The following is a 12210-nucleotide window of genomic DNA, read 5'->3' on the forward strand; positions in this document are numbered from 1 at the left end:
TTTACAGTCCCTGCCTTTTAAAACAACAACAGACGTATAAATATTCCATAGGTTAAGTATTTATTCCCATCCTTAGGTTTTGTGTGCAATTTGTAGACCAAGCGAATGTCATCATAACTCTGAAGCCCTGATTATTAGTTGGTACCAACTATAACATACAGCAGTCAAAACATACTGCTAGTTCATGGGCCACTATCTTTCATATGGAATGGCACACTTTACCACAGGACTGTGATAATAGCTCCCATCAGCAAAAATAAAACTGATAGGGTAATTCCACACGACATTTTTTGGTCAAATTCTTAAAAACAAAATAAAACCAGCACTTGAGAATTCTAGGGAGATCCAACCAAAACATAAGATTTATTTGTTCAAAACTGGAAAATATGCCTCTGCATACAATGATTATTGGTTGTGTCTCTGCTAATAGCAGTGGAAAGCTGTGCTATTGTCACATGTGCAAATTAATCGGCAGATATAGGGTGCATTCATGCATTATACAATTCGTTCCAGATTGGCTCAGTACAGAGAATCTGGAGTGCCAATTTTGTGATATGTGTGTTCAATGCAGATGGACTGAGATGCTGGCTGGCTGCTGGATAGGTGGTTTATTTTCCAGTTTATTGCAGGGCCAGCTGAGCCACCTGCTCACCGTTTGATTGACATCTGCTTTTGTAGAATCCACCTGACACTATCTCTGCCTGGGGCTGCGTCCCTTGCTAAGGGCTAATCTAAGACTGGTTTTCGCAATGTGAAATGTAGAGAAGTATGGTAAGTCTCTATTTCCTAGCCAACATAAGCAATGTCACTAATGAAGAACATGGGTTGACATCTGCCTACACTACCTCCCTAGTCTTAACATCTGGAAATAAAAGATGTTGGATCTGCAAGTGTAATATGAAAGGAATATTTTGTAGTCAAGTTTGAGAAGGTGACTATGCTGCAAGCCGGCTCCTCTATTTACTCCAATGGCTGGAGCACAGATCTAGATCTGTTTCAGTGGTCCTAACAATCTACCATTAGGTAGAGAGATGCACCTACCTCAAGCAGATCATGATGGATGTCATGAAAAAGCAGCAAATGGTTTTTTATTTTTATTGTACTTTTTTATTGTTAGAGAGTAGATTGGAGAGGTGCTTGTGAGGTCTTCTGTCTCATATGCCAAAATAACTTGGCTGTCCTTGGACGCTATGCACATTGATTGCTGGGGTGGTGCTGTGTCTCAGGCTGCAAAGGGTTTTGGACTGCCTTTGTTGTCTTGGCAGTTAAAGTGAACAGTGTGTTTGTGTGAGTGAGAGAGCTCCATATCCACAAAGGCGCCTAAGAATCTGCTACTAGCTGAATCAATGCATAAACTATATTCTATTATCCCCTCAATAACTGCACAAGCTGGCCATCATTTTGTATACGGGTAGCATATGAGTCTGGCAGATGGTAACTAACCTAAGACAACAGTGTCCGTAGCCGAAATGTTAGCATAGATTTGTCAAACACCACAAGCGTTTGGGCCAGCTTAATGTAGCCATGGGAGCCTGGCTCTGCAGAAGGCCATTGTTGTTTTGACCGGATAGCAAAGATTTCTGAGCAACTTTCAATCCTCTTTCAGGGCCAAAGTAAAGGTAGGAGGAGTGGAAAGTGTGTGAATCTCCCTCTAGCCAGCTCATAAGGTTTATGTTTCTAAAGGCAGTTTTATTTAACTTCTTCCATCTCATAGTGTCATTCAATAATCCTAGAACAATAACATTATTGAGGCTGGAAGGGCAAAAATCCAAGACTGGTATCTCTTGTGACTGAACAAAAGGCACATGCATGCTGTCCCACACAGTTGAGCAACAAAGAGTATCAAGCAGTAAGAAAGAGTGTTTAATTATTTGTAGAGCGTTTTAAAAGTTCTTAAAGAATACAATCTCTTTTTGGGTCAATATATAGATTGGCATCTCTGTACCTAAGAAAGACTGTAAATAGTAATATAATATTTATACCATTGTAGAAATTCACAGCATTGAGTGATTAATACAGGTAATAAGCAAGGAAGTGTTGGTGTGTACAGGGCATGATTCTGTGCCCTAAAAATTCCTTTCTGAGACAACTTGCCTACTGAGCTTCAGGCCACTGGCTGAAATAGTAATTCATCTGCTTGAGGAATATGTACCTGCCATGATTTCATGATCAGATTTCAGCAACTGATTATACAGCGGTACCTCAGGTTACAAGCACTTCGGGTTACAGACTCTGCTAACCCAGAAGCAGTACCTCAGGTTAAGAACTTTACCTCAGGATGAGAACAGAATTGTGTGGCGGCGGCGTGGCAGCAGCGGGAAGGACCATTAGCTAAAGTGGTACCTCAGGTTAAGAACAGTTGCATGTTAAGAACGGACCTCCAGAACGAATTAAGTTCGTAACCAGAGGTACCACTATAATAGGGTTCCAAAATGGTGTAGAATCATAGACTACGAGGAGACCAAACAGGCCAATTAATTCCACTCCCTGTCAGTAGTCAATATAAAATAAACCACCTGGACCACAGTGCGCACCCCCCACCAAAGCAAAGAGCAGGTGCATTGCATCGAGAAACATACAGAGCAACCACAATAAAGGGAGAGACACTGATGTAAGAGAAAATTATTGGTGGACTGATGGTGCCAGGCAGTACTGTGTGAGAGTACGGGGTTCAGACAGAAGAATGGATGTCTGAATGGTGTACCATTAATCTTGAGGTCATGGGTTTGAGCCCCACATTGGGCAAAAGATTCTTGCATTGCAGGGAGTTATACAATCCTATGTTTTCCTGCCCTAACTGGACAATGGACAGGTAGCACTGCTTGAGCTCCACTTCAGACAGCAAAATGTTTTGGGCCTGCACAACCTTGTAACAATTAAGTTTTCCTTCTATAAGTCCATTTTCATGCTGTGTTTGGACAGATCCCTGACCCAGTAGCAACTTGAAGCTAAGTTCCCCTGATGTGCACGTACCTCTTTTAATCAGACAAGAAGCTAGAGTATTGCAAACGTGGGTGATGATGGGTATGGCTTGTAATACCTTGCAAAATCTCTCAATCTTTCTCTCTCTGTAGATGTGTATATAAATGACAGTATTCCCAATGCCACAACCACCGTTTTCTAGTCACGACGACTTGGGAGACCCTGTGTAAAACAGTATGTGGGCTAGGAAAGGTCACAAGTTCCTGAAGATGCAGGTATTATTATTTCCTCCAGTTTTTTAGATTTCTTACCTGCCATTTACCCCAAGGTCCCAGGGCAGGTTACAACAATAAAGCACATAGTTACAAAACAAATAAAACACCTGAAACCATTAAACAAGAAAAGCATTTTAAAAAACAATCAGAAACAGATCCATATACAGTAGTACCTCAGGTTAAGTATTTAATTCGTTCCGAGGTCTGTACTTAACCTGAAACTGTTCTTAACCTGAAGCACCACTTTAGCAAATGGGGCCTCCTGCTGCCGCCGGAGCACGATTTCTGTTCTCATTCTGAAGCAAAGTTCTTAACCTGAAGCACTATTTCTGGGTTAGCGGAGTCTGTAACCTGAAGCATATGTAACTTGAGGTACCACTGTATAAAACGATTTAAAACAATTCCACATAGAAAGAGTTAAAATAGTTACATTACAGATGCAGACTGGGGTAAAGAGTTAATACTGGCTATCCTGCATATGCTTTTTAAATTTCAGAACAGTGTCTTAACCGTACAATCACACGCTGGACAAAATATTCCTGCATTGCAGGGGGCTGGACTAAATGATCCTTGTGGTCCCTTCCAGCTCTACAGTTCTATGATTCTATTTCTGCACCTGGCAGAAATGCTGTGAAAGGATAAAAATGTCATTTGTACCTTCAAGGTGAATTCCTGCTTTGGATCTAACTAGCACTGGAAGCTGTTTGGTGTTTTGTTTTTGTTTTTAATGTTTATTTACATCTTCTTCTGCAAGCGCTAAAGGAACAATTGGAACTGTTCATACCTATTAGCATGTTCTAAATTAGTTGCTACTATGCAGGGGTGAAAATCACTGCAGGGCTCATTATAAACAGCACAAGGATAGGGAACAGCAGAGTTGATAGTTTTCTTTCAGAAACAAGAAAATAATGCAAATATTTTAATGCCACTCTGCAAATAGACAAGATGAATTCATCTTGCATATTACACTCAATATGCATCTTTCCCCTTCTATCCATGTTAAGAGTAGCGAGCTGAACATTTTGAAATATGCTAAGGTACGCTTTGAATGCACAAGAACTGTAGCCATTTATCAAGGCAGTGCATTTCATCTCCCCCCCCCCATATTACTGGCCAATATGAAGTCTTGCAGATAAAGCTGAACTGAGAACAAGAAGACTTGGGACAGCTGAGCAGCCCCAATCCCGCTCCTATTTTCATGCTCCTACCTGTGGGGTTGTCTCAGCCGGGAAGGGAGGGCTTCGGCTTCCCAGCTGAGCAGCCCTGCTCCTGCTCCTACTCTTGTGCAAGCAGGAGCGGGTGTGGGACTCTCTCGGCTGGGGAAGGGGAAGCACTTTAACACAGCCCCCATCCTACCACTGGCTTCAGTGAGCAGGTCAGAGGGGCTCTGTAAAACTGCTTTGGGTGTGTGTGTGCTTTCAAACTTCATTTAAGGACCTACTGAGTAAACATGTGTAGGATTTCCATTTAAGCTGCACAGAAATAAGAAGGAACTTCAGGCAATTCTAGCTACAGTAATTTTCATGGGCCTATATACTTAAAAGTAAGTCCCACATAGTTCCGCAGCACTTGCTTCCTTGTTCATTACCTTATTTATTAATATTTATTCATAGATATATAAAATACATACCTATGACAAAGTATATTTTTGTAATATACTAAAACAACTATTTAGTCTAAAAAAGAACAAATTCAGAAAGAAGAAAAGACAAGAAAGGGAGAGACCCAAAGAAAGAGAAAGAAAGAAAAAGAAAAAACTAAAGATAAAAAAGGATAAAGGGGCTTCCATCCCTCTGCCCTGCAGCTACATGTGATATTCATTCCTTAAAATCCAACCATTCTATAAACCAGTACTTTTTCAATCTTCAGATCCCGATATTTCAAGTTCATTTCCTCTTTCATGTGAAAAGTCTGTAAGAAACTTCCAGTCCTTAACAGTTCTGCCCAAGCTTACCACACACACTGCAATGCTAACCTTGCCTACTTGGAAGAAAGTCCCATGTAATTCAATGAGGCTTATTATAGGGTAAGCACAGTTAAAGGCTATATCCCACTGAGCCCCAATGGCAATTAATTACTTTTACTGTGCACACAGTAAAAAAACAAAAACAGAACAGTAATACTCCAGTTACTATGAAGGATAAATTCACTAGGAGTAGATTCCAGGACAACTCATGCATGTATTCATTTCACAGCTTGCACCCCATCAGGATGGTAGCTCATTGCTTTTCATATTTCATAGTTTTAATTCTGTTCATGTTTCGTTGTTTTTAATGGTTTATATGTCCCCCCCCCCCAGGTGTTGTGATACTTGTTTTGTTTTTTTATCTATAAGCCGCCTTGAGTCCCATAAGGGGAAAAGGCAGGGTAAAACCAAATGAATAATAATAATAATAAGTTTACCACAAAAACCTGGTGCTGGGTTCTGGCCACTCCTTACCCCCGCAAAAAAAAAAAAAAAAAAAACAAATCCCGATGTACCACTTGAACGCCCAGGGGCGTTTAGTATTTTAACATACTAGGAAAAAAATCACCATTTCAACAGGAGGCAACCCCCGCCCCTCGAAGATGGACTGCGCCAACCGTCCCTCGTGCTCTCTGGGCGTTTCAACTTTCCCGCTTTCATATGCGGTTGGCGGCCTCGCCCCGCGTCCCGGTCCTTCTGCGCCTGCGCATTAGAGGGTGGCGGTGGGGATTTGGAAAACAGAAACCCGCATTATTTTTTAACGGCGCGGTCGCCGTCGAGTGAGAGGAGGCGGCGGGGGAAGGATGGCTAGCGGCGCTTTCTCCCTCGCGGTGCCAGCCGGAGAAGAGAGCAGCGAGAGCGACGACGACGGCTGGGTCGTCGGGTCCGTCGAGGCGACGCCTCAGAAGCACGTAAGGAAGGCCTGGGCCTGAGGCGCTACCAGGAGGCACAATTTCCTACTCAAAAGGCCCTTGGGGGTCGGTTCCCTTGCGTCCCTCTCACAGTCATTTTATTATATTCAGGGGTTTTGTGACCTGAAGCGCTCGAGGCAGAGCCTTTTTCTCTTGCCCTCACAACAGCCCTGTGAGTAGGTTGTGTGGAGAGTTTCACGGCCGAGGGCATCTGTTTTGAGTGCCCAGAGTTTGCCATGGTGTTATTTTTGGGGGGCGGGGGGGGGGGGTCCACAAGCAATTGCAATGCGGATAGGGCCAGGTGAATATTACATTTTTTAAAAAATGGTTTTATTGGCTTTTCAGAATATAAGTAACAGAGGCTAGAACATGGGCTTAAATCCTCCAAAAGTATTAAATAGCAATAGAAACACTTAACAAGCTGAGGTTCTGTCCCTGCCCCCTCAGCAGAGACTTCCGGGTATAGGGTGGTGTATAAATTCAATAAATAAATAATAATAATAAAATAATAAAGACTGCCCCACCCCAACCGAAGTCTTTGGTTTTTGGTTTTACATATTAAAGGAAACATCCCCGACCTTCCAAAAAAACTTTTAAAATGTGACCTCCACAACTTTTTGTTGCCCCCCCCCCCCCAATCCTAGCTACGCCCATGGGCTACAATAGAGGAATCATAAAGCAAGAGATACAGAATACAGCTGTCGAGAAAAGTGGGGAAATGGGTGCCACAACACAATCAACAGAGTGCCCTTTATATTTCTCATTTATTTGCTTCAGTTGTGTCGATGCAATTCCATTTAATAAGCCTCCAAGGTGTAGTGTGCTGCTCTTTGAAATTTGGAGTAGAGCCAGGTGTGCTTTACAAAAGAGAAAGAAAAAAAGTCATTTTTATTGGATTTTCAGATTATAAGAATAGAGGAATTGTAAACCAAGAGTCACAGAATATAGTACAGTGGTACCTCTGGATGTGAATGGGATCCGTTCCGGAGCCCTGTTTGCATCCTGAAGCCAACACCAACCGCGCATGCGCGGGCTGCGATTCACCACGCATGCATGCGACGTCATTTTGAGCGTATGTGCAAGTGGCAAAACCCGGAAGTAACGTGTTCCGTTACTTCCGAGTCGCCGTGGAGCACAACCCGAAAACGCTCAACCTGAAGCAACTTCAACCCGAGGTTTGACTGTACAGTTGGCAAGAAAAGTGGGAATGGATGCTGTGACAAAATTCAACAGGGTGGGTGAACTTTACATTTTTCACATTTATTTGCTTCTGATGTGTCACGTAATTCCATTTAATAAGCCTCCAAGGTGGACTGTGAGATTAAAATGGTAGTAGAAGGGAGAATGTATTATATTGTAAACCGCCCTGTTATCCTCAGATGAAGGGCAGTACAGTCATACCTCAGGTTACAGCCGCTTCAGGTTGCATTTTCTCGGGTTACGCACCTGCAAAACCCAGAAGTACTGGAACAGGTTACTTCCGAGTTTCAGTGGTTGCGCATGCGCAGACAGGCCACTGTGGGTTGTGAATGCTGCGGGTTGCGAACGTGCATCCCGCCCTGATCATGTTCACAACCTGAGTATCCACTGTATAGGAATTTAATGAATATTGTGTGCAGCCTTGAACTGCTTGTAGGGAGAACTTTGGGGAAAAGGTTGAATATAAGTGTAAAATAACTAAATATTTAATCACTAAACCAATGTAGTAATTTTCCTGTTTAGCAACTGGATGACATATTGCAGTCAAATGGCAAAGATGAAGCATTGAAGAAAGCATTGCTGGCTGGAAACTTGCCTGCTGTTGAAGAGCTTTTAAATTCAGGTAAGATTAATGGATTGTCTGTTTTAATTTGATGTGGGTATATAAACTAGATTTTGAAAGGTTTTCTGAGAAGTTGTTTTTACTATAAGGTAAATCTTTATTCTTCACATAGGTACGTAGAGCAATCTTATGAGCTCCTTTGAGCAAATGTAAGGTCTTGCAAGGGACACGGGTGGCGCTGTGGGTAAAAGCCTCAGCGCCTAGGGCTTGCCGATCGAAAGGTCGGCGGTTCGAATCCCCGCGGCGGGGTGCGCTCCCGTTGTTCGGTCCCAGCGCCTGCCAACCTAGCAGTTCGAAAGCACTCTCGGGTGCAAGTAGATAAATAGGGACCGCTTACTAGCGGGAAGGTAAACGGCGTTTCCGTGTGCGGCTCTGGCTCGCCAGAGCAGCGATGTCACGCTGGCCACGTGACCCGGAAGTGTCTCCGGACAGCGCTGGCCCCCGGCCTCTTGAGTGAGATGGGCGCACAACCCTAGAGTCTGTCAAGACTGGCCCGTACGGGCAGGGGTACCTTTACCTTTACCTTTAAGGTCTTGCAAATGTGCACTGGAGTTGCTCGCCTTTCTTTTAACCAAGAGCAATTCCTCTTGAGTTCTGCTGCTTCTCATAGTCTCTTGAGTTTTATTGGTAGGCCATCATGGCAGACTGCTGTCAAAAGCAGGAATATGGAAACTTTTCGCTGCACATGATGTTTTATGGATTGGAACTAGAACAAATTTCTTGACCAATGGCTGAATGTTATTGGATTTGGTGTTTACATGTTGAAGGTTCCAGCTATGTTCATAATACAGCACTTTAGAAAATACTTTGAAAGCAAATGATTTGAAAAATCTAGACTTAGCTCTTTAATTAACAGAGATTTTGAAATATGAAGTCCAGATATTATAGTGGGAATGGAAGCTGTAAAATGGTGGAGAACCTCTAGCCTTAAGCTCACCAGGCTTCTTTATTCGAGCCATGAGGCCATTTTGGTCAAGCTATGCCCACCTGTCTATTATATATGATGTCAGGTGTGAGGCGGGTAAAGACTTGATAAAGGTAGTTTGGAAGCACCTGGCAATCATTTGCAAAGTGTTCCACAAGGCCTGCCTATCAGCTGACAGTTGGTACATCTTCTGCACAGTTTGGTTTCAAATTGTGCAGGCAGAAAAGGGCCACCAGGCATCACTGTGATGTCTGGTGACTGGCAGGTGGACAATTCCACTCATCAGTTCAGGCCCATGTGTGTGGAATTGAATGATCTGTCCTTTTGACAGATTCAGTTCCCCACTCCTGCCACAAAAATTAATTTTGTGCTATCAGGTTAAAATAACCTACCTTCAGGAAATACTTTAAAAAAAAGTCATTTGACATTACTGAATGTGTTTCAAGTGCTGAGTGCTTTGTCTATGTGCCATGGACACGCACATTAGTAAGCTACAGGTGGCAATGGATTTCCATTATGTGTGGTGAAATAGACATACATACTTATTGATCTAGCAGGGTACATGCAGTTTTCTGCATAAATGTGATAGCCAAGTGGTGTTCCATCTCTGGGACACTACTTTACATAAACTAGAATTATGAGAAACTATAGTAAAGATGGTTAGATAGATTTATAGAATTTCCGAAAATGTTATTACTGCTACTCATATATTTAAATACATTTTCAAAATGTAGTCAGTTTCTTGCTTTCTCTTTATCTCCTCCTCTGTCTTGAATAGGCTGCAGTCTATGCCGGCTTATCTGGGACTTATTTCTGAATAGATATGTATAGGACTGGGCTGTAAAAGTATCAAGTACTGATTTTACCAAATTACTCGGTTTTTGAAGAAAAAGCCCCACAGAAATTTAAAAAATACTGGGGCATGATTGCTGTTGATATGGCAATGTGAGTTTTATTTATTGTGAATCAAGATTACATTGTAGAAATGAACACACCAGCAAATGCTGAGAAGTCTTCGTAGTTCTGAATTCCTAATGACTGAATCCAGTAATTCTGGGGTATTGCAACATAAGTTAGGAATGATGTATTAACCTGTTATCATACTTCTCCCCAAGTGTCAAAAATGTTGAAATATTCTAAGAGTTTTTTCATAGAACTTAATCTCCTAAGGTATTACTTCACCTTTTCAACTTGAGAGCTTTCTATCCATAAAAATAGCAGTTTTCCTGTAAGTAATGACTTCTCAGCCAATAAATACTCTTAGTCCAATAAGAGAAGATAAATTGATTACGTAACTTTCTCCCCTTCTATGCTGACTTCAAGCTTTATTTGTGGACCATTTTCTTCATATCGTCAAAGCCTAGCTAGTCAAACAAAAGATGCTGGTAGATTCTGGTATTATTTCTACTAGCTTGTAGAAATAACAGGAAGAGAGCAAAGGTTCTCAAGGAGCTCAGCAACTTTCTAGTGATTGTCCAAATAATTGTGAAATATGAGTGTATATGACTATGTGCAAGTGGCCTAGGGCACCAGTCCTCAACTAGTGGGTCAAGACCCAGTACTGGGCCTTAGCCTGACCTAATGTGAATCACAGAATCATCACTGCCACCAAACAAATCCCCAAATGCACATTGGGTTACAGGTGGGTCTCTGGTCTGAAAAAGCTGAAGTTCTTCAGCTGCTGGCCCTCAGATGTTGTCAAAGAACAATGCCCGCTATTCCCAACTGGCTGAGCAACAGTGGTCAGGGTTGATGGGAATTGTAGTCTAACAACATCTGGGAACCAAAGATTGAAGAAAGCTGGTTTAGAATCACCTTGTATGAAACTAGAAAAGTTGCTTCCATGATGATCTGTCTTATCTGTCTGTCTGTCTGTCTATTTAATTGCGTTCTACTAAGCGGGCCGATGGATGAGGGACAAAAGAGTTTTGCCTTTGCTGGTCTGCTTCATTTCTGTGCTAGCCATGGAGGCGGGCATATCGCTTCTTGCATGGCCATCCTGGAAACCAGGGAGGTTTGATGAGGAGAGACAGGGTCTGTCACCTGCTGCCCCTTGTGCTCACCTTCATGGAATTAGAATAGAGATACAAGGATGATCTAGAGAAAATAGCTGTAGATCTCTGTACCTAAACCCCTTAGTAAAAGTGATTTAAAGATTTTTTTTTGTTAAGTTGCATGTGGAGGATTCCACGTGGCTAAAGTGTTATTTTTGCTGGTTCCTGCAAGTAATTAGTATTTAACATTTATAAAGTATCTGTAATTTTCTAAGTGATTATAAATGAGTAAATAAAAAATAAGAGAGTGTCTGCTTCCACAGTCACAGTGTAAATGCACAATACAAAAAGTAATGGATGGAAGAAAGCTAGCATTGGAGCAGGTTCTTCTATATTAGCTGATTGGTGCGGCCAGAGTGATCTTCCCCTTACCATGGTGATTTTCATAGGAGACAGGATGTGCTGCCCAGATCACCTAGCTGGTGGCAGAATCCAGACAATGTCTCAAATTCTATTGTGCCAGGCAATGTAATCTGACGAGTTGGATTTTAATAACACCTTCAGAGATCTAGAATACCAAGTGCTGCCAGTGGTATAAAAATGTGACTTTGTTTTCATACTTGCAATAGCGGAGATGGGTAAGGTCAGATCCTGGGGGCACTCTCACCTGAGCTTTTGTCAGGTGTTCTTGCTGCTATTGTTCTGGGCAAAGGGTAGAGTTCTGAGACAGTGGAGTAGATAATGATGCTTAACAGGGATGGGGAACCTGTAGCCCTCCGGTTGTTGTTCTCCAGGTCCCACCAACCCTAGCCAGCATTGCTAGTGGTCAGGGTTGAAGAGTTGTAGTCCAGCAAAATGTGGGAGAGGGCACAGGTTCCAATACATAAAGCCTTTTCCCCAGCCTTCTTGATAATAGTATTAGGAAAGGCAAAATATTGGGGCCAGATATTCTTCAGAGTACTTTCCCTGCTCCAACAGGTATTTCAACCACCTCTATTGCCATTGATCTCTGCAGCTAAAGACTGCATACTGAATGGCTAGATAATTTTGCCGAGCTTTGGAATTTGTATCTAAAGTCTCTGAAGAGAGTAGTACAATGTATGAGTCTCTGTTTTATTAACTGTGTATACTCTTGCATATATAAAATCATTGCAGGTGTAAGTGTGGATTCTACTTTTAAGTTTGGATGGACTCCTCTGATGTATGCTGCAAGTGTCTCAAATGTGGAACTCATGCAAATCCTTCTGAACAGAGGTTCAAATGCAAGCTTTGATAAGGGTAAGCCTTAGTAAATCAGCTATTCTTATAAGCATTTGTTTTAGGACTTCAGGTATGCAGGTGGAAATCCAGCAGGAGTGTGGGGGCTATCCAGTGTGGTGTACAGAATGTTACATG

The 12210-nt window shown here is 42.3% G+C and overlaps 1 protein-coding gene across 2 annotated transcripts in view; it reads left to right on the forward strand.

The window, feature by feature from the left end:
- ASZ1 (ankyrin repeat, SAM and basic leucine zipper domain containing 1) overlaps window positions 1-12210 on the forward strand; it is a 47667-nt gene that overhangs the window by 7929 nt on the left and 27528 nt on the right. Inside the window, exons 1-3 of one of the 2 annotated variants that reach the window (XM_083399871.1) lie at window positions 5821-6074; window positions 7797-7896; window positions 11971-12093. In XM_083399871.1, coding sequence (XP_083255997.1) covers window positions 5967-6074; window positions 7797-7896; window positions 11971-12093 — 331 coding nt within the window. In that variant the 5' untranslated portion in view covers window positions 5821-5966. Of the gene's footprint in view, window positions 1-5820; window positions 6075-7796; window positions 7897-11970; window positions 12094-12210 lie in introns of those variants that run through there. The other variant, XM_083399872.1, reaches the window with a different exon arrangement.

The sequence above is a fragment of the Podarcis tiliguerta genome, assembly GCF_965153285.1.
Source record: "Podarcis tiliguerta genome assembly, chromosome: 10".
In the NCBI taxonomy this organism is placed as follows: domain Eukaryota; kingdom Metazoa; phylum Chordata; class Lepidosauria; order Squamata; family Lacertidae; genus Podarcis; species Podarcis tiliguerta.